At 40.3% G+C, this 22,745-nt stretch overlaps 1 protein-coding gene across 22 annotated transcripts in view; it reads right to left on the bottom strand.

The window, feature by feature from the left end:
* The window catches only part of DCDC1 (doublecortin domain containing 1), a 557,706-nt gene that overhangs the window by 32,613 nt on the left and 502,348 nt on the right, over positions 1-22,745 (bottom strand). For 21 of the 22 annotated variants that reach the window (XM_070071610.1, XM_070071601.1, XM_070071605.1 and 18 more), the window contains 8 exons: positions 22,118-22,285; positions 17,946-18,116; positions 16,372-16,575; positions 14,920-15,112; positions 11,610-11,762; positions 10,802-10,903; positions 4,527-4,663; positions 2,744-2,923 (listed from right to left, as the gene is read on the bottom strand). In XM_070071610.1, the coding sequence (XP_069927711.1) occupies positions 2,744-2,923; positions 4,527-4,663; positions 10,802-10,903; positions 11,610-11,762; positions 14,920-15,112; positions 16,372-16,575; positions 17,946-18,116; positions 22,118-22,285 (1,308 nt within the window). The remainder of the gene's footprint in view (positions 1-2,743; positions 2,924-4,526; positions 4,664-10,801; positions 10,904-11,609; positions 11,763-14,919; positions 15,113-16,371; positions 16,576-17,945; positions 18,117-22,117; positions 22,286-22,745) is intronic. The other variant, XM_070071604.1, reaches the window with a different exon arrangement.

Genomic DNA, 22,745 nt, shown 5'->3' with positions numbered 1-22,745 from the left:
ATCTCTTTATACACCCAAGTGAAACAAGGATACGTTTTTAAAAATTTTTCCAACTTGAAATGTTAATCTAATGAGAGCACAGACCATATGTTACTTTATTTCACCTACTGCTACCATCACAGTTGATATTAACCTGTCAATTACACAGCACTATTAAGTTACTAAAATCTTTTCACATATGTAACTTAGAAAAATATTTCACAGTATCCAGAACAGTGTTCCTCATATACAAAATTTATAAAAATTGAATGATATGGAACAACAGTCATAGAATGCCTTTTTTTAAAAGATTTTATTTATTTGTCAGGTACAGTTACAGACAGCGAGAGAGACAGATAGAGGGAAAGGTGTTCCTTCCATTGGTTCACTCCCCAAATGGCCTCAACGGCTGGAGCTGTGCTGATCCGAAGCCAGGAGCCAGGTGCTTCTTCTTGGTCTCCCATGTGGGTGCAGGGGCCCAAGTACTTGGGCCATTTTCTACTGCTATCTTAGGCCATAGCAGATATCTGGACTAGAAGAGGAGCAACCGGGACTAGAACCAGCACCCATATGGGATTCTGGCACAGCAGGCAGAGGATTAACCCAGTGTGCCACGGTGCTGGCTCCATAGAATGCTTTTTATATGCGACACTGGAAGTCACTTAAATCAAAGCTTTCCTAGGATGTTCTCTTCTGAAAAAGACTTCAGTATCTTTAAAAACAAACACACAAACAAGTTTGTTTTTTTCCCCATGTATGAAGGTCCTTTATTGTATTCCTAGTTTTGAGAATACAATTTCCACATTTTTACCTCTTATTTTCCCCAGTGTAGCAAACTGATTGTCAATTTATGAGATGCAGTTGTTTTCACAGTTCTTACTCAAAGTCCCTGCCAAAGAGGAAAGGTCTCTCCCACACCTTGAACCTGGATCAATCTCCAGGTGCAGAATTCAGGAGATACCCTGCCACTCCTCGGTGTCCTTACCAGCTCTATGAACGAGGCTAGTCTATCCCACCACCTTCACTTTCTACTGTCCCCATCAACATGCTACCTCTGTGTGATTTTCTCTTGTCACAAAACATTTTGGGGCCAGTGCTGTGACGTAGCAGGTAAAGCCGCTACCTGCAGTACTGGCATCCCAAATGGGCGCCGGTTTGAGACCTGGTTGCCCCACTTCTAATCTGGCTCTCTGCTATGGCCTGGAAGAGCAGTAGAAGATGGCCCAAGCCCTTGGGCCCCTGCACCTGTGGGGGAGACCCAGAAGAAGCTCCTGGCTACTGGCTTCAGATTGGCGCAGCTCCAGCCGTTGCGGCCAATTGGGGAGTGAGCCAGTGGATGAAAGACCTCTCTCTCTCTCTCTCTCTCTCTCTCTGCCTCTCCTCTTTCTCTCTCTGCTTAACTCCAACTTTCAAATAAATAAATGAATCTTTAAAAAAATTTACAAAGTAAAAAACTACTATTCAAAGTACTATTGTAATAGATATGACTTTCAAAAAAGACTATCACAATCTCAGGTGTGTATTTGGTGCAGAAGTTAAGATGCACCCCATGTAGGAGTACCTGGGTTCAAGTTCTGGCTAGGCTTCCAGTTCCAGCTTCTTGCTAATGTACACTCTGGCAGGCAGCAGATGATGGCTCAAGTATTTGGTTCCCTGCCACCCATGTGAGACACAGCTGGAGTTCCTGGTTCCCGGCTTGGCCCTGGCCCAGTCTTGACTACTGTGGGCATTTGAGGAGAGAACCAGTGGATGGAAGATCTCTGCCTGTCTGTCTGTTTACCTCTGACTCGGTCTCCCTGCTTTTCATATATATTAATATATGGATAATAAATAAATAACTTTTTAAAGATTATCAAAATTCACTTATTAAGTGCCTAAAATTTTCACTTAAAGATTAATACAAGGGGCCAGTGTTGTGCAGTAGAGGGTAAAGCCAGTCTGTGACATCGGCATCCCATATGGGAAATGGTTCCTGTCCTAGCTGCTCCACTTCTGATCCAGCTCCATGCTAATGGCCTGCAAAAGCAGCAGAACATGAACCAAGTACTTAGGCCCCTGACACTTACATGTACCTGGATGAAGCTCCTGGCTCTTAGCAGACCTAGCTGCTACAGCCATTTAGGGAGTGAACCCGCAGGTGGAAAACCTTTCTCTCTCTCTCTCTCTCTTTCTCTGACTGTCTTTCAAATAAATAAATACATTTTTAAAAAAAGATTAAGACAAGAGATGAAATTTTAGTATTATACTCTTGAAATTGCAAGCAATATAAGAACGGATGCTCTTCTTTTCCTGTTTTAACATTGCAAAGTGGAAATTCTGCCAGTTCCACGACTCTGGGTAATAAGAATTTGCTAGATTCTTCTCTCATGAGTAATGCTGCTTTTCTTACCTAGAACATATCTAGTGAACAGCTCATGATGAGGGGAAAAATTACTCTTTTGTGAACTGGATTTAAAATAAAGGATGAGAATTATCTTAAAGCTTGGATTTCACTATTTGGCTGTGGTAGGTTTGACTGGCTTTGTTCTCTGCTGGCCAAATGTCATATTCAGATTCACACATACGGCACAGCCCTGGGCTTCACATTTTCCCACCACCAGCCCTTGTACACATCAGGTCACCCCTAGGAGGAAAGGCACATTCCCATTTCACACATGAGAAAAGGAAGCTCGGAGAAGTCATCTTCCTGACCTACCGATACAGAAATGTCCGAGCGGAGATCTGAACCCAGACCCGTGAGCTAGTCCTTGCACCCCAGACGTACCTCTGAGATGGTTTTCCCCCAGGCGTAGGTGCCGTCCTCAGGTCTGCTTCCGTTTAGGTAGGTCCAGACCCGTTTTGTGTCGGGTTGCTTGTACAGACTGCTCCGCTTCACCGCCAGACGTTTACTCACAACTGGAAAGCTTCTTTTGGACTGTTGTTCCTGGACTTCAGAAAGGTGTGCCTGTCAAGAAAAATCCCAGACAATGCCACGGTTAGAGAACTATCTGTGGAGTGTGTGCAAAGAATGCTACGAAGGTCAGAAATCTCTTGTAATTATTATATAAAAACATTTTAGGAAGTAACCATTGAGTGCATTAGTGTCTCCTGTCCTGACTCCAGTAAACTTGCCTTGCTTCAATGAAACACTAAGGCAATACCAATCATTAGAGTAATAATAATAATAAAAAAACACTCATTTTGACAAAGCACTGGATGTTCATCTATGATTTGGAGCAATGAAGAAAGAATGTTTCTGGAATTCCGCATGGTGCTTCTCCTGCTGCGCCATTTCTCCACATCTAATAAATAGGTTTTTTTTTTTTTTTTTTTTTTTTTTTTTTGACAGGCAGAGTGGACAGTGAGAGAGAGAGACAGAGAGAGAAAGGTCTTCCTTTGCCGCTGGTTCACCCTCAATGGCCGCCGCTGCAGCCGGCGCACCGCGCTGATCCTGGCAGGAGCCAGGAGCCAGGTGCTTTTCCTGGTCTCCCATGGGGTGCAGGGCCCAAGCACCTGGGCCATCCTCCACTGCACTCCCTGGCCATAGCAGAGAGCTGGCCTGGAAGAGGGGCAACCGGGACAGAATCCGGCGCCCCAACCGGGACTAGAACCCGGTGTGCCGGCGCCGCAAGGTGGAGGATTAGCCTATTGAGCCACGGCGCCGGCTTAAATAGGTTTTTGATTAGAATCACAACATCATTTCCTTTAACCAAGGAATGCTTAAGGGAGCGTACATGGGTGTTGTTTGAGTCCTTACCTGCTGCCTTTTAACAGACAGTAGCCACCCTTATACTTTGCCAGGTCCCTGCTGGGCAGCTTTTCATCCTACTTCAAGCATGCCCTGCATCAATGCTTTGCATTCATCCCCTGTCAGTGATTTATCCTTCTTAGCTTGGCAAGAAGTAATATTTCTAGGGATGTCAATTTCTTTTTTCTAATAACCTTCATTTGGGCAAATGCCTAAGATGTAGACTGAACACATTTCACAAATTTGAGAAACACTATGAAATAGGAACATATATATCATTTCGATGAAAAACCTCACAAAGCTAAAAGTTTTTCCTGGTCTCTACTGTCCTCTCTCAACAACTGACCTTTCTTTTTTCAACTTTTTTATGTCTGGCGATCCTGATTAACCAATTGGGCTGAAGCCACTTTTTTGAATTCCTCACTTCTGAATGTCTCCACTGCAATTAGTATTTTGCTCCTTGCTCTTTCTACACTTTGAGACATACCCTTAGGAGTGATGAGCAATGAAGCCATAAGGCTCAACTTGACTACACTTATTATAACTACCTTTGCACATATCCACTGGGCCCTTTTCTCTTCTTGGCTAAGGTCATAATTTCTGGTCTCCATTCAAACAAAACAGACTTTCAAATGAGCTGACTGTCTTTCAGATAGCTACTCTCTAAATGCCAACTCAATGCTTGGCATATGCTTATGTGGTCATAACTGACCAGAAGCTGAGAATATATTAGTAGCATAATTTAAAAATTCAATATTATACTTTTAAGCCCTTAAAAAAGAAGCAGAGTCCTTAGAGTCTGCCATCCAAAGGACTGTACCTCTGTATGTCTTATAAGTTCCATGAGTTTAATTTCCTCTGGAGTCTGTTCAGTCCATCCTCCTTCCACCACCACTGGCTGCGCAGGGCTTTGGGTGGGAATCATGGTGGCTGGCTGACATGCTGCTACACGGCGCCCTGGGGAAAGAAGTCTCTGGAAATGTTATTTCTGATGATGGGCCTTCAGATTTCAAATAAATTGGTTTGGCTTTCTATGCATAAATTATTCCACCCAAGAGCATAGGCCCAAATACTAAATATATCATAAAAGCAAAGATGCCTAAGGTAATAACATCTAACAATAACTCTTCATATGAGAGTTTCAGGCTTTAAATAGCTAGAAAACTCCTCCTCATTCTACAGATGGAAAAAGAAAGATAACATGCTGACTTCCACCCTGGCCCTGGCCTCACATCCATGATACGGTTCAGTAGTAATTTAGTCAAATAGAATTCATGACCTTATATAGTCCCTATCATCTCTTCCAGTCTTGGAACATATGTTTTGTTCTTTTCACTAATAATAAGCCTTTCCCCCACAATTAGCTTAGCAGCCTGGGGATTAAGTATTTCTAAAATAATATTAACCCAAGAGACAGAAGCTCTTTTTTCCTAACTAATAATACCCTGCAAGCACGATTAGTTTCTGACACCTCTTCTGTGCCCTTTATACTGTTGAGAAGCTGTGGTAAGAGAAAATATTTATTGAAATACTGTATTCTGAAGAATCACAGGCATAATTTAATAAGTGCAGTGATTCAGATGTATGTATTCTTTCAACTAGACCACTTAGAATCATTATAAAAGAGATTTAAGGTCACATGTATGAAATTATTTTCTTTTTCTGTGTTGAATACATACTAGCATTGGGTCTCATACTGATCTCAGAGCTTAAGTTTAAAAAATGCTGTTTTTGTATAATCCTTCCACAAACCTATATTGGGCACCAGTTCTAGGTCTGGTTTGTGCTGAATGACGCAGAGGCAGACGTGTCTGAAAGCAAATCCTTGCCTCCAGTATGATGTATCAAGGGAATGGTCACACTGATTGTTGATTGCAGTGGTGCTGTGCCAGGGAAATACTGGGTCTAGAAGAACCTGCAGCAGGAGTTGCTGACCTAGCCTACGGTGTCAAAGAAAACCTCTTTGAGAAAGCAACACTTGGGTTGATTAAATAATAGCACTACGAAAACAAAGTTTTGTTTTCAGTGTTGCTGCGAAGATACTTTTTTTTTTTTTTTTTGACAGGCAGAGTGGACAGTGAGAGAGAGAGAGACAGAGAGAAAGGTCTTCCTTTTACCGTTGGTTCACCCTCCAATAGCTGCTGCGGCCGGCGCACCTCGCTGATCCAAAGCCAGGAGCCAGGTGCTTCTCCTGGTCTCCTATGTGGGTGCAGGGCCGAAGCACTTGGGCCATCCTCCACTGCACTCCCTGGCCACAGCAGAGAGCTGGCCTGGAAGAGGGGCAACCGGGACAGAATCTGGCGCCCCAACTGGGACTAGAACCCGGTGTGCCGACGCCGCAGGTGGAGGATTAGCCTAGTGAGCGGCGGCGCTGGCCGCCAAGATACTCTTACAGTGCAGATTTTCAGACCATAGCCTGAAACTAGTTTGAGTCAAAACTCAAAATAATTCAGTACTTCCAGAGAATAAGGCTCTTAGCTCTTGTAACTCAAGTTTAAAGAAATAGATACAACAACAAAAAAATAAGTGGTAGGAATGACTTTTCAGAGAAACCAAAATTCTTTTGTACATAATAAACATTCATGTGCAATTTATGGATGTGGAGAAAACATTATTGAATCAATCAGTGAATGAGTTATGGTGACAGTGCCATTAGGTAACACGCTTTGGAGAAGACCACAGGCATCTAACACAAAGTTGCACTAAATGCACTTTTAACTCAACTCTATTCACAGGTTATAGATAACATTAGTATATGACACATAAATTTATGGGTAATATTTCAACAAACATTTTAGTTATAATGCATTCTGAGCTCCAAAATTCTGTTCAGCTAAAGATATTTCAGCAATAGTTTATGACTTACACTGTTGAAAGAATTGATTGAACATAGAAAACAGTAAAAAAAAAAAACATTATTTGTTTTTGTCAACTTTCTTCTAACGGTACAATGAAAATGAATGCATTTAACCATAATTTTCATAAAGAGATATCAGATCATCACAAAAGGTTTTAGTTTTGAAAAGGACTTTCAAACTAAAGTATTATTATAGGTAAGAACAATATAAATTAAAACTAAGCAAAAGGTATTGAATAACTTTTAAAATTTTCTTATATTTTCCATATATCCTACTTTATTTCACATGAGATCAGGAGATAATGGTGATGGCTAACTATAAATGGGGCATGCCTCTTCTCTACTTCTAATGTTTCATTTCAAGGGGATGAGGCCTCACTAACAATGGCAGATGACTTCTCTGATGGGAAATTGAAAAAAAAAAGCCGAGGATTATTAGTCCATTTGCACACTGTTTTCTATTAGAAGCTAGAGAACTGAGTACTTACTTTTCTTTCATGCTATCAGTCTCACCTGGACAACTTTCCCCCTTACCCTCCCTTACTGTGAGCCCTGCCCTGGCTCAGTAACATCTGTATCTGGAAGGGTAAGTCCACCCTATGTTGGGTTTCAGTTGACATATCTGTTTAACTTTCACACTAAATGAATGCTCCAGTGTTGTCTTGGTATGTCACAAAAGAGATACTTTGGCTTGATCTGCCACTTCTGAGTTTATTTATCAGTTTTAAGACCCCAAGTATACAGTGCTGCCTTCTCTGGACTCTTTATACCAATATTTATTGAGTATTTATGATACATAAACCAAGGAGCAAGTATTTTTACTGAATCATAAAAGCCCTATACATTAACTATTAATGGCACAATATTAGCAATGATCATATTTTAAAATGAAATGTAAAATCAGTTTAGCAGTGTTTTATACATAGCATTTGCTCAATAAATACTTGCTGCATTAACAAATGGCTACTATAGTCAGAAATAATCTATTCAATAACATTTATGCCTTCCGTACTTCTTCCTTCACTCAACCCTCAAGAAGCTAACAATCTAGCGAGGACTATGGTTAGCTGAGCTAGGAGTTGTTCTTATTTATCCTCATAATCTCAACAGCTGGTAAAGGGGTTTTATAAGCATATGCTAATATTTGTATTTAATAGCAGAAACCATGCCAGTTTGCCAATAGAGACAAGATTTATCCTAGCACTAAATCATGAGAGAAACTATATTTATAGATCCTTGCATAATGGACATTAACTGACCAAACACATACTGGTTTCAACAATGATATTGTAAATGATGCCAGCTAACTGTAAATGCCTTTTTAGTACTCAGTTGTAATAGAAACGGAAGACATGATGTTAATTCAGTAAAGAACGCAGTAAAGCAGCTACGCCAGGTGCTATTTTTGGTATGCTGCTGTCTATGGATTTAAGTTGACACAAAAGTAGAGTTTAGGAAATTCACTGGAGTGAATGGTTAAAATTCCAGTCACTGTTTTATTCAATCATTCTACAATGACTCAGAGGAAAAATAAAGACAAAGAATTTATAATCTAACAGGAGATTCAGTCACATGTATAGGTAATTATAATAATGTGATGAGGGCTCTCTGAAGGGAAGTTTGGTACTTTCAGGTTCAGAATATTGAAGAAGGCTTCCAGGAAGAAGTGAACAAATAGGCTGAAAAATACAGAATGGTCAGGAGCGATCCAAGAGGATAGGAGAGAGAAAACTTGGGGACGGGGGAATTGAGTCAAAAGCTCAGGGTTAAGAAACTTCATGGTGTGTCTGTCAACTAAAAGAAAAGCCAGATTGATGGGTTTTGGCGGGCAAGGAGAGAGGAACTTAAGGAGAGATGAACTTCCAGAGAAACAGATCATGAACAGCCATATTAACATGTCTCAACTTCGTCCCAGGGATAATAGGAAACCTTAAATGCTTTTATGCCTGCAGTACATAGCACCTTGCCCTTGTACGTGATCACTTCATCTCCAGAATGTCACCATTCTTCAGAGGACAGAAACTACTATCAGGGCTGGGAACAAGGAGACAAACTGGAAAACGGTTCCAGTAATCAGAGGAATAGATGATGGTGGTTTGAACTTGTGTAATGATGGAGCTTAACATGGTTAGAATTCATCTGAGATCAACTTGCCAAACTTAGTGTAACCAGAGTTAATGATTATTTGCTTGAGCAAAGGGAGAGGGAGAGAGCTATGCCAGCGATGACTGCAGGTTTATGTGACAGCACCTGGGTTGATGGTGTTGAAGCCACTACTAGGGGAAACAGAGGAGACTCTTGATATGGGGGTGATATAAGAGCTGTAATTGTGGACGCGTCTCTGAGATATTCAAGTGAAAATGTCTAATAGCAGGAGTGCAAGTGCTTTGTAGTAGTAATAGATGCTTTTCACTTCCATCTAATCACTCTTTTCGGTAAAGACTGAATAATAGCCATTTCAAACCAGAGTTCTGTCCAAAGCATGTAGGACTAGTTGTTGTTTATTAAAGCAAGAGTAATATGTTTTTTTAAAAAAAGATTTATTTATTTATTTACTTATTTGAAAGGCAGAGTTACAGCGAAGCAGAGGCAGAGGCAGACAGAGAGGTCTTCCATTTGCTGGTTCACTCCCCAGATGGCTGCAACAGCCAGAGCTGCGCCGATCAGAAGCCACTATCCAGGAGCTTCTTTTCGGTCTCCCATGTGGGTGCAGAGGCCAAAGCACCTGGGCCATCTTCTACTGCTATCCCAGGCCATAGCAGAGAGCTGGATCAGAAGCGGAGCAGCTGGGGCTGGCACCACGGCTCACTTGGTTAATCCTCTGCCTGCGGTGCCAGCATCCTATATGAGCGCCAGGTTCTAGTCCTGGTTGCTCTTCTTCCAGTCTAGATCTCTGCTGTGGCCCGGGAAGGCATTGCAGAATGGCCCAAGTGCTTGGGCATGGGAGAGCAGGAAGAGATACCTGGCTCCTGGCTTCAGATCAGCCTAGCTCCGGCTGTAGCAGCCATATGGTGGGGTGAAACAATGGAAGGAAGACCTTTCTCTCTGTCTCTTTCCCTCAATGTCTATCTGTCAAATAAAAAAAAAGATGCAACCCAGTTATCTAAAAAAAAAAAAAAAAAAAAAAAAAAAGGCAAGAAGTGGAGCAGCTGAGGTTTGAACCTGCATCCATATGGGATGCCAGCAATGTAGGTGGCAGTTTTACCCACTACACCACAACGCCATCCCCAAGTAATATGGTTTTGAAGCAACACAGTTCACACACTTAGGAAAAGAAATTCTGTATGTCAGTTTCAGAGTTTGAAAATTATTTCTTCCCAGACTAAAGTCCATAGTGCATTGTTGCTCCCCAAAGAATCACTTGTATTTCAAATGCTGGAAATAGGATAAGGTCAGGAACCTAAGATTACGTAACAAAAACAATGGAAGATGAGGATAAATAATGCCAACTGATCTTTGACTATGAATAGCATATAGTTGCATAAAAACAGAGGAACAGGCATTTAGCCTGTGGTTAAGAAGGCCACAGCCCATATCTGTGTGCCTGGGTTTGATTCCCAGCTCCAACTTCCTGTCAATGCAGACCCTGGGAGACAGTAGTGACAGCCCAGGAACTTGGCCTCCTCTCACCCATGTAGGACACCTGGATGAACTTCTGGCTGCCAGCATCGGCCCCTGCTCAGCCCTGGTTGTTATGGGAATTTGGGGAATGAACTAATGGAGGGGAGTGTTCTCTGTCTCTGTGTCTCTGTCTCTGTCCCTCTATCTCTCAAATAATTTTTAAGATGAAAATAAAAAGGAGAGGTAGTCCTTTTGAGATATTGATTGAAATTCAACACTGAATATTTTAGTGATTCCTCACTCAGGCTATTAAACAAACAGAAATACCACAGCAAGTTCATTTAAAGACTAGGTCCAAAGCCTATAAATGTTAGTTCAGGTATTCATTCAAAAGCAATGGGGTGATTATCTGGCCCAGACATCCTCCTATTTTTTTTTTAATATATATACATAATTAAGAGGTATTTCTTCTTTTAATATGAATTTACAAATATAGCTTTGGTACTACAAATATATATTATTAGGTCTTAGACTTTCTTCAAATAATTTTTGTAATACAATATTCCATAGTATTCATTGCTTAAATACTTGGTATCCAATGGTAAAAAAAATACCTATCATAAGTTGAGGTCAGCTTTAGAATTAAACATGTAATATTTGGTTAAGTTCATACTGACCTTTTAACTGTCTCATTTTGTGTTTCATGGAATCCAGATCAGCCAAAATTTTGTCCTTTTTAAGCCAAATCTGTTTCTCGAATGTTTCTGCTTTCTGCAAAGCTAGAATAAGAAAAAATACATGATATTTTATCTAGCATTCTTTTATCAACAGTAATTTATCATGCACAGCAATTTACAAAGAAGTTTCTGCTCCAAGAAAGAGATTCAATTAGAAACAAATAATTAAAAGGTAAGGGTCATTAAAAGAAACCTAATTTGAAAGATGACAGAGCTTAAGGCATTGCTTTGTGGGATGAAGGCGGGGTGTGGGAGAGAAGAACAGTGCTGTTTTATTATATAGATTTACCATATGCAGTGGCCATATTTCATTTTCCACTTCCACAAACTATTTGGAGGTGATGAAAGCCTGGCTTGGAACCATTCATTTTTTAAACATCCACCTACTGCCTAAAGGGTGCAATTCTTAAAAATGAAAATGTGCAGACAGGTCGTCTTCAGTGTGAATTAAACTCATTTGTTATTTTCTAATGTATACCATTATTCTCAGTCTCATAGACCAAGGATCTCTTTATCAACTAAATTAGACATTTTTTTCCATGCAGAATACTCCATTTTAGTAAAAAGAAACAAGCAAATGTGCAATAGCTATTCTCATGCACACAATAATTGATGGATCTCCTGTTCTTTGCATAAATGTGATGCTATTATGTTGACATTACACACATTTAATTCATTTTCTTATGATGGACTAAACTTTATTTCTCACATTCATATACTTGCTTGAAAGCAAAAACAAAAAGCTTACCATTTGGAGGTTGAAATGGCTCACCACAAGATACCCAAATGGCAATAGGATTTCTAAGGATCTGGATGAGCAAAGATGTATCGATATCATCCAAACTGTTGGATGTCAAAGACTTTGGAAATAATTTATTTTTCAATATCACTCTTGGGTTTTCTGGGAAAGAAATGGCACACTTACAATTGTTCAATGAATGATTAATAAATTTACAATCTGAACTCATTTATTTGTTCAAAATATTTCCTTCTTCATTAATTACTTCATATAAACAGGCCATTCTTAAACAAGAGGTCGATACATAAATACGGTCAAAAATAACATATGCAACCCAAGAAGTTAATGTAATATGACTGTAAATATATGTTTTAATTCTTCTCTGACACATCACCTAGTTCTTACAGAAATTTGAGGTGACCTGCTAAAGTATGCTTAGAAAAGGGAAAATAAAGGATAAGAAAACCAAGTAAAACAGAAGAGGAGTACAGGAATGGTCTAGCATGAGGGCGAGGTGCCTCAGTGTCCTCAGATTTTAGGTGAATGATATTATCTCTCTCATTCTGCTGTCAGATTAAAGTAAGTAACAAGTGCTTAGAAGAAATATTATTTAACCTAGTTACTGTTGCAAGCATCCAATAACTGTTGGGTACCATTTTCATTGTGAAATAGAAGTAAACACCACCCTCTTTTAATTTGTAGCTGTTAAAGCATAATTTGGGCTCACAGCTTCCTAGAGGCCAGAGAAGAAGGGAAAACAAAACAAAATTTCTGGATTCAAATGGCCCAAATAAACAGACAAATTCTGTAGAAGATATACTTTTCCTGGTCCTGAAGCCGGAGAAATGCAATTAAGGGTGCTCATAAAGAGATCATTCATGCTACAGCCAGCAGCATCCTGGTATGCAGCATAGGCTGTACTACTTGCCAGGCATTTAACTACGACATTGACACAACACTGTCTGGTGTTATTCTGGAAACAGTTCTCTGAGCTGGGTCCTGTTGCCATTCTTTTCATCCACCTTGTACAGATGAGCTTTCCTTCCTCAGCCGCGTGGTGCAGGATCAGGACTGGGATCCACATCATCTGCCTCCAGAGCCTGGCTCTCACCCACTGCCTGCATAGAGAACTCTCTGCTGAACTCTCACCAGCAGCTATTCCTTTAAAGTTCCTCAGTGCGAACTGATGGCACAATCCCAAGCCATAACTCGGTAAAAGGGCAACTCACTAACAGCCCTGCCCGATTCAAGGGTGGCCTTTGGAATCTGGAGCAGAAGGGATGGCTGTGTCCTTTCAGCGGTCCTGTATAAATAGCTCTGCTTCCAACCAGGTTTAAAATAAGACTTTGAAATTATAATGTTATAGATTCAAGACAGAAATCTGTGCTTTATTCTTTAAAACTCCTCAGGTAGCAACAAATAATAGCCTACACACAGTTATAACAAGATCTAGTGAATGTTCGGTAAACATCAACCAGGCTCTGTTCTAAGTAACAGATAGATACATTTTATATGTGTATCTTAGATATACATTTTTTCTTATGAAGAACTTATATATGAGAGCATATATTTATATGTGTGTATTCTTATGAATATATTCATATTGATGAGAACCAAATATATTTAATGTAGGCATTAAATATATGTTCAATATACAAATGTATATATGAATATTTATGCATTATATTCACATAATCCTCATAAAACTTCCTTGAAGTAAATTACTATTCATGTCCTCATTTTGCAAATGAGAAAACTGAGGTACTGCATAGTTAAGCAGCTTGCCTAAGGTCATTCAGGTAACAAGTGACAGAACTTGGTTTGGAACTCTGGGTTTTTTGGCTCCAAAATCCAAGTTCCTAATCTCAAACTCATTCTTCTCAAGACAACAATAGTAGAAAAATTCACACTGAGAAAACTGTACTAAATCACTACTAGCAGTACTCTGTTTAACTTAGCAGTTATTTGGGATACAGTCCCTGCCCTCAAGTTGTACATAATCTAATGAGACACACAAAGATGCAAAGAGATAGTTAAAATTAAAATCTTCTGTGCTAAAAGCTGCCCTACAGCCAGCGCCACGGCTCACTAGGCTAATCCTCCGCCTTGCGGCGCCGGCACACCAGGTTCTAGTCCCGGTCGGGGCGCTGGATTCTGTCCTGGTTGCCCCTCTTCCAGGCCAGCTCTTTGCTGTGGCCAGGGAGTGCAGTGGAGGATGGCCCAAGTGCTTGGGCCCTGCACCCCATGGGAGACCAGGAGAAGCACCTGGCTCCTGGCTCCTGCCATTGGATCAGCGCGGTGCACCGGCTGCAGCGCGCCGGCCGCGCCGGCCATTGGAGGGTGAACCAACAGCAAAAGGAAGACCTTTCTCTCTGTCTCTCTCTCTCACTGTCCACTCTGCCTGTCAAAAAAAAAATAAATAAATAAATAAAATAAAATAAAATAAAATAAAATAAAATAAAAAGCTGCCCTACAGGGACATTGACTGGAGCTTGCGGCAGTGGTGGAGATGGGCAGGATAGAGAAGGGGAGTTGGAAGACAGGAGAGGTGTGGAGAGGATATTTCTTCTAATAGATCGACAATGTCCTAGCCCCACTTCTTAAGTGGTCTCTGGTTCATTTTGGCTGAGTTTAAGAGTAAAATCTGCTCCTGTCTCATAAATTAGCTATTTATACAAACATAGTTTATTAATTCTATGTAATTTATTTTTGCAGTACTGAAATAAAAATTTATATTGCTTCTAATTATTTCCTATTGTTCCTAAAGGTAAAAACTCCCTAGTGAAACTTTTGAAATCACTTACAAAAGTAGTTCCCTGTGATTTCAAAATTCTGGAAGAAGTGATTGAATAAAAGGGTCACATCAGAGCGAGTGCTGTGGGGTGGCAGGTCAAGCCACCACCTGGAATGCCCTCATTCCATATCTGAGTGCTAGTTGGTGTCCCAGCTGCTCGGCTTCCAATCCAGCTTACTGGCGGCGCATCCTGGGAAGCAGCAGATGATGGATCAGGTGTTTGGGCCCCTGTCATTCAGATGAGAGACCTGGATAGAGTTGTGGGCTCCTGGCTTTGGACTGGGCCAGCCCTGGCTGTTGTGAGCATCTGGGGAGTGAACCAGTAGATGAAATGTTCAACTAATCCAACTCTCTCTTTCACTCACTCACCCTTATTCATGCTCCCTCTCTCTATCCCTGCCTTTCAAAGAGATGAAAATAAGTAAGCAATAAACAAAATTTCACATGGCATTTTTTTTTTTTTTTTTGTGATCAGATATAAATAGAACCAATTCACTTTTGCAGAATGCAGTCAACTTCCCATACTTTGGAGAGTTGTCTCTTCTGGTCCAATAGGAGCTGCAACTTTCTCCTGTTCCTTGGAGTCTCTCTGAATGAAAGATTCTTCTAGAGCCCATGAAACCAAATCACACAAAGTACAGACTGGGGTTCCATCCTTGGTATAAACTTTGGTGGCTGCTCTGGCAAGCCCAAGTTTTTCTGTGCACTCTGTAAGAAGCTAGAACATAAAGACTGTAAGAAACTGATGGGAAATAGTGATCGAGGGAGAAATAATCATGAGAAGCATGCCATTTTAGGAATCTGGGTAAATTTTTTAATTTGAGAAAATAGAAAGCAGAATAACTACTGATTTTGATCTTTGATTATAGATAATTTTTATAATAGATATCCTTCCTAATCTTACATTAGTCCAATCTGGCTGAGAAAATTTCTAGCTTCAAAAGACAGTAGCTGACATACTTTAGCATGACAGTATTTTCTAAGAAATGTTTAACCTAGAAACCTGCTTTCAATATTGTTGCTTTATAAGGCATAAAATTGTTGTAAGACTTCATATTGATAAACCACTTTAAAATAAGTGATTGCTAACCATAAAGCCAAGAATTGCCACATTCAATGATCTCCTTTTGCAGATGAGAAAATAGGCTGAGAGGTTATTATTTTTGTCCAAGACCATAAAAGCAGCTATGGGTGCCTGGGTGAATCTTAGTCACTAACTTCTGTACTTTGCTTAGCCCATTGAACAACAATATCATAATTTTAAACAATCCTTTTATTTTTAACCAAAGAAGTGTGAGAACAGATATGTGTATGTGTGCGTGTGTTTGCAAGGAAACCTACAGGGTAGTTTTGTATCATAGTTAACATCATAATAAACTATGTTGTTAAAGGTATCGGCCCTAAGGCATAGACAAGGCAATCCCAAGCAATGGAAGGACAAGGTTGAGTTTGGACTTCTGGCTCTTTCTCCCTCCCTTAGGCTATGGGAGCAGTCTCCAAGATAAAGACCACATAGTCTTATGGAAGACAACCCCTGCTTCTCTAATTTGAAAGCAAAATGAAACACCCTATCAACAAATAAGTGCTCCGATGCACTACTGGTAAATGAGGTGGCATCTCGCAGACTACTCAGATGACATGTAACTTGAAACCGGCACGGGAAGCAGGGTGGAGAAAAGGCATTTTGTCATAAAGATGAAGAAAATACGGAATCTCTGTTCTACCCCTTTGCTTTATGTCTTTACTCTGGAGTCAATCTGAAACCCATCTTCCGGTTTCTCATTTTTCTGAATCTTTGTAGCCAAAGAAATACAATGAAAAAGGATATCAAGATGTAGATCTTGATTTTATCAGCTTAAACGGGAGAATCTGGCCAGGGACTTTTGTCACTCAGTCCCCCTGCTTTTTCTTGTAGAAAGAATTGTCATTATCATTACCTCTGAGGATGCAAGCAGCCTTTAAGTGATAGTCACTTACCATGGGGAACGTTCCAGCCACAATTAACTTCCCATTACGATATCCATCCCCATTTTTGTATGCAATTATTTTCACTGCCTTCTGGTGCTTAGACGCTACACCACTGTGAGATACAGCTTGCATGCCAGCCTTCATCCGGAAAGATAGCAGACGTTCTTCATAACAACTTAGGGTTTTCTCAGCCTCGGAGGATGATAAATCAACCTGATTTTTTAAAAAAGTCCATTTACTTTCTTCTTTTAGTTTTTATATTTTGGTATACCTCAATCTCTTAATTTCATGAGTGTGTGTGTGTGTGTGTGTGTGTGATCTAAATTTTGCAATGCTCACTTCCTTACTATAGATACTGGATGTTGGAATGGGAGGGACATTTGGGTCAGGACTCTTCAGTTCCCTTTTCAGCCCTGTCTCTGAGTTACGAGGTGAGTTTGGGGAAACTGGCATATGCTTCTGATCTTTTGTTTGTTTGCTTTCCCTTGTGACAAAGATGCCAGGACCAAAGTGAGCCTGGGGTTGAAGTAAAGAGACATGATCACTACCGATATTTCCTTAGTTTTTAGCTTTAGGATGATGCCATCTATGGAGGAAGATGCTGAAGAATGAGGAAGTGAATAAGCCCACACTCCTTAACCACATGGTGATGAAGGTGGAAAACCTTTGCTTTTTCACCCCTACCAGGGGTGTTGTCTTGTAGGAAAAGTTCTAAGAGGTTGTTGCACTGATTTTTTCTAATCATCTCCCCCATGCACTCCTTAACTCTAGCTCTATCCCAAGCATAGCTGAGTGCCTCCAGGCTCCCCAGAGGACTGGTTCCTTTCTCCTTCACAGTTTGTGTTATCACTTGATGCTTATTGCAATGTTACTGCCCCACTCCCCAGCCCCACGCCCAACCATGCACATCAGGGTCAGGGGTGAGAAAGAGGGACTAGGAGGCAGGTAGACAAACCCTAAAGAGCATACCAGCATAGTACACTGCCTATCTTTTAGGAATCTTTCTTTGTTATTCAAATGGATAAGTTTACTCAGCTCTTTTCACTTTTAAACTTCAAAGGAAGCATTTCTAAAATGGTGCCCTTGTAAATTAAAGTCATAGAAAAGTGACAGAGATTTTATTCCTCCAAGAACTCTCAATAGCATTAGTCGTGGATATGCAAATTCAGACATCCAACCTGAACAGTCCTTAACAACAACATGTCAAATTCTCCCTGGATTGTTCCATACTAGTAGAAAGGAGTTTACCCTGTGGATATGGGCAAGAAAACTGCTCAACAAAGTAAAGATTTGCATTACTTTCTCACCTGAAAGCAACACAGAGAACAGTAAAAGGCGTCAGTAGATGATTAAAGTCGCAGACATGCCCAATTAACTTCAAAGGATATACTGAACTATTAATAGACAATGTATTTTAAATTACAGTGGGAAAAAGGAAATCAATTCAGGTAGAATGGTAAAGGTGCATTTGAGGAAGATGAATTGGATGAGTGGAGATGAACTTGAGTGCAAGGCAGATAATGAATACATCAAAGTTTCTAAACTGTTGCCACATGTGCATTAGCGGAGCTCAAATTACACACCATGGCCACGTTGGTGACCTTGAAAGGCCCTCGCGAGGTTTTGGAGCCTGAAGCACAGAGGAATGGAAACCCTGGAAGCACCTGTTTCAATTCCTTCTCTGTTCTCATGGATCCTCCACAAGCCAAGCAGAGTATTATTCTCTTTCCACCAGGTGAGAGGTAATAGTATCCCTAGATTGGGAAAAAAAGATACTCATTTAAGTACATCTGGATTATGACAGCATTTCTGCAGAACATTTTGCAACATAAATAAAGCCCTTTTATCATTCCCAAATGCTAAATTTGAAATAACATAACTGTATTATTTTTTGCTCCTTAATAATTATATTTTTTTCAAAAAAGTATTCCCAAACTCTTTAGTGACAAGGCAATACCAGTGAGTATAATCTGTATCTATAATCATGTTTTCATGAAGGAATGGGCAGTTCTAGATTTAGAGAAAGAATATTTAAGATAAGCAAGGGACACCATCATGTGCCCAGAAAGAAAAGAAGTCATCCAAGAGTAAAGTAATCCTGTGGAAAAGACACAGGTTGCAACATGAAGGAGACTCCAAAGAGTGACCATTTGAAAGCAACAAAAAGAATGTTATCAGAAATGCTTTGAATATGTTTGAATGTGTGACAACCCAAGAGTTCACAATGGTGCCAACAACACAAGTAAAAACAAATCAACAAAATTCCAAACAAATAAAAATGAAACTACAGTTCATAGGAGACTGTTGGAAGTAAACGAGCACCAGCTTATAATTCTGAATATTGGCCATTTCGGTGCGCTGTGCTGCAGCAGGGACGCTGAGACACTCGGAGTGTACTGGATACCTTCCAGTTTCTTTCATTTCTGGATTGAATTTTCTTTTCTTGCTGTTAGTCTCCTTCATCTCACCTCAAGGTGTAGACTTGTGAAGGAACCACATGTGACAGGGATACTAGTCTGGAAAGGAGACATACTGTATGTAATCGGAAGGAGGAGGAAAAGGACTTGTCCATTTTGCTCTTTTGCTGTAGGCGTCCAGTTTTGTTTCTCAGAGGGCAATCTGACCCACCTGTCGTGTTGGCTCCTAAGGGACTGCTGTTATAAGCGGCTCATCGAGAGTTGAACTTCCTATAGCCTTCCTGGGAGTGTGGAAAAGGAAAAAAGCCACAGGGCTGGAAAGAGCTGGATGATCATGCAGAAGCAAAACCGACTTGGAATTTATATATAAACATACCTCTCCCAATCCACCTTCAGCCGACTGTTGTGTGACAGCCTTTCTCTCAAACAGGGCTGGGATGTTCCGGTTTCACCACAGATTTTCTATCATGTCATCTTTGGAATCAGCTAATAGATTCCAGGTCCTTGTTTTGAATATAACCTCTTTCTTTTTTTAAAAAAATTTATTTCATATTTAAACCCCTCGTATTAGTCAATGATTCATGTTTCCCATTATTTGAACTATTTGCCATTACAGAAAGACTCATATGTGTTTTAAATAAAACTGGTGTAGGAAGGTCTCAAAAAATAATGGCCATTTGACAGTGTGGCACGTTATTTGCAAAGATGGCCACAAGAAAACTGTCCCAACCTGATTTGCATGTCCTTGTGAAACACGATGTTGCTGCTCTTCCAATCAAGAAATGAGAGTTTATTTCTCTTTGTCTCCTTTCCTTGCATCTGGCAAGGCTATGAAGTGCTTGGACATTGGAGCTTCTCCACTTTGGGCTACAGTTTGGACTCTGAGACCACAACATGAACAAGCTTGAGTTAGCCTGCCTGAGAATCCATGCGGTTGGAGAACCAATGCCCCAGCTAACAGTATACCAACCACCAAGCATATGAGGGAGGCCTTTTTTTTTTTTTTTTTAAGATTTATTTACTTGAAAGTCAGAATTACAGATACAGGGAGAGAAAGAGAAATAAAGAGATCTTCCATCTACTAGTTCACTCTCCAAATGGCCAGAACAACCAGGCTGAAGCCAGGAGCCAGAAACTCCATCCTGGGACTCCCATATGAGAGGCAGGGGCTCAAGTACCCAAGCACTTTGGCAACTTAATGTGTGCAGGCACGGTAACAGGGACCTGGGTCAAAAATGGAGCAACCAGAACTCAAACTGGCACTCCAATATGGGATGCCAGTGTTGCAAGCAGTGGCTGTGCCACAATGGCAGCCCCTAGAGGGCCGTCTTTGTCAGTTCAGTCCCTGTAGGACCACCAGACTACTGAAGAACCAGGGATGACTGCAGGCACATTAGTTAGTGATCGTGGGCAAGACCAGCAGAACTTTCTCAGCTGAGCCTGGCCCAAATTTCTAGCCCACAAAGCAAAACATATTTGTTGGGCTAAGCCACTAAGTGTTCAGGTGCTGTGTTACACTGCAATAGGTAAGTGAGATGGATAGAAAGAATAATGCATTTATCCTACCTTTTCTCACAGATCATGTTTTTGAGTAGTCAAATACCTACTTGATGAAGTTCTTCCTTGTATTAAATGTTCAGCTGATAAATAAATGTATGGAAAACTACAGAATTAGGCAGAATTGGTCCTTTTGCAACAAAAGTGTAACATTAGATGAAAAATCATTGGAGAGGGGTCAGTGCCATGGCATAGCGAGTAAAGCCACCTGTGGCCCCAGCATCACATGTGAGTGCCAATTCAAGTCCAGCTGCTCCACTTCTGATACAGCTCCCTGCTAATGCACCTAGGGAAGCAGAAGAAGATGGCCCAACTACTTGGGCTCCTGCACCCATGTAGGAGACCCAGAAGAAGCTCCTGTTTCCTGGCTTCAGATCAGACCAGCTCTGGCCGTTGCAGCCATTTGAGGAGTGAAACGGCAAAGAGAAGATCTCTCTCTCTTCTCTCTCTTTCTCTCTCTCTCTGTCTCTCTAGCTCTGCTTTTCAGCTGAATGAATAAATCTTAAAAAAAATCACTGGAGAATTTTTAAATATAGGATCAGATTGTCATTATCTGAACTCACTGATAACAATTATAATAATAAATGGAAAACCTAGATGTTCCCTATGAAACATACAGGAAAAAAAATCTGTGAAAATTCTGGCCCAAAAATTGTTAGGAATAAATCTAATCACAATTCCAGTGCTCAATTCCACTTGCAGGAATTATGGTGGCTAGAGAAATAAGTTGAAGGATGCCACAAAGAAGCACACAGATAGAAATGATGAATAGTATATACAACAAATTATTCTATGCCACCAAATGTTCATGAGGACCTTGTTTGGATCTTGACTCAAGCTAATAAATTGCAAAAATAGTTTCTAGGAAAGCCAGGGAAATTTTATTAAGGTTTTCAGATGGCATTATAGCACAGTGGGTTAATCCACCACGTGCAACGCCAGCATTTCAAATGAGTGCTGGTCCGAGTACTGGCTACACTGCTTTCAATCCAGCTTCCTGCTGATGCACCTGGGAAGGTGTCAGAAGATGGCCCAAGTACATGAGCCCCTGCCACCCATGTGGGAGACCTTGATGGACTTCCTGGCTCTTGGCTTTGGCCTGGTCCAGACCTGGCTGTTGCAACAATTTGGGGAGTGAACTTGCGGCTGGGAGATTCTCTCTCCCTCTCTTTCTCTTTGCACCTTTCACTCTCTCTCTCTTTCTCTCTCTCTCTCTTTCTCTGATGCTCTGCCTTTCAAATAAGTAAATAAATAAATCTTTTCTGAAAAATATTGTGACATCAGTATTAGCAAAAAGAAAAAAAGAACAGTATTATAGATAGTCAAAGATCATTGTTAATTTTGTTGGTTTGATAATGGCATGATTATTATTTCAGAAAATGCTCAAAACTTTTAAAAGTAGTTGTTAATTTAGAGGTGAAATGATATCATGTCTTGTGTTGGCAGATATGATAAAACCTTGATAACAGGTGAATTCAAATGATGGTTAAATGAAAATTCATTGTGCTAGTTTCTTTACTTTGGAATATGTAAGAAAACTTCCATAATGAAACGTTGAAATACTATTATATAGAATATCTAATTATTTTTATTCCTCACAATTTCTTTTATTCTTTCCTAACCAGAACCAACAGTCTAAGTGATTTAATTCAAAAATTTGTGTTCCATTTGTACAAACATAAGGTTTAAGGTTTTTCTAGGTGAGAAAAGGTTTTTGCTTTATTAAATTACTCTATTGTACCCCATTTCCCCTTCTTCCTTGAGAAGAAGGTATCACTTACTGGTTGATCAATGTTTTCTTTACTAACACAAGATGTGCAGATGCCAGCGTAATTTGCTGATGTGATTTCCTTGTCCAGGGCACTGCTATGAAAGGCCATAAACGCTTTCATATTTTCCATGTAATGCCACTTTTGATTGGCAGTTCCATTGTTGTATTCCTTATATTTCTGAATAAAGAGACAAAATGTAAAGTCAAATAGAAAGGCAAGTTTAGAGCAGTCATATTTTTCATTGCACAAATCCAAAGGTGTAGATAAGTACATAATCCTATTATACAGCTACTATTTATATCACAGCTACTGTTAATATTTTAGTGATTGTATACAAAATATTTTTATATTTATAAATACCTATTCTTTTTAAAATATTTATTTATTTAGTTGAGAGAAAGAGACAAAAAGAGAAAAAGAGACAGAAAGAGAGAGATCTTCCACCCGCTGGTTCATTCCTCAAATGGCTGCAACAGCCAGGGCTGGGCCAGGATGAATCCAGGAGCCAGTAGCTTCACCAGGATCTCCCATGTGGATGCAGGGACCCAAGTACTTGGGCCATTCTCCACTGCTTTCTGAGGTGCTTTAGCAGGGAGCTGGATTAGAAGTGGAGCAGCTGGGACTCAAACCAGTACCC

This window comes from Oryctolagus cuniculus, chromosome 1 (assembly GCF_964237555.1).
Source record: "Oryctolagus cuniculus chromosome 1, mOryCun1.1, whole genome shotgun sequence".
NCBI lineage: Eukaryota > Metazoa > Chordata > Mammalia > Lagomorpha > Leporidae > Oryctolagus > Oryctolagus cuniculus.
The sequence above is the reverse complement of the archived record's forward strand: the minus strand, read 5'-3'. Positions and strand labels throughout refer to the sequence as shown.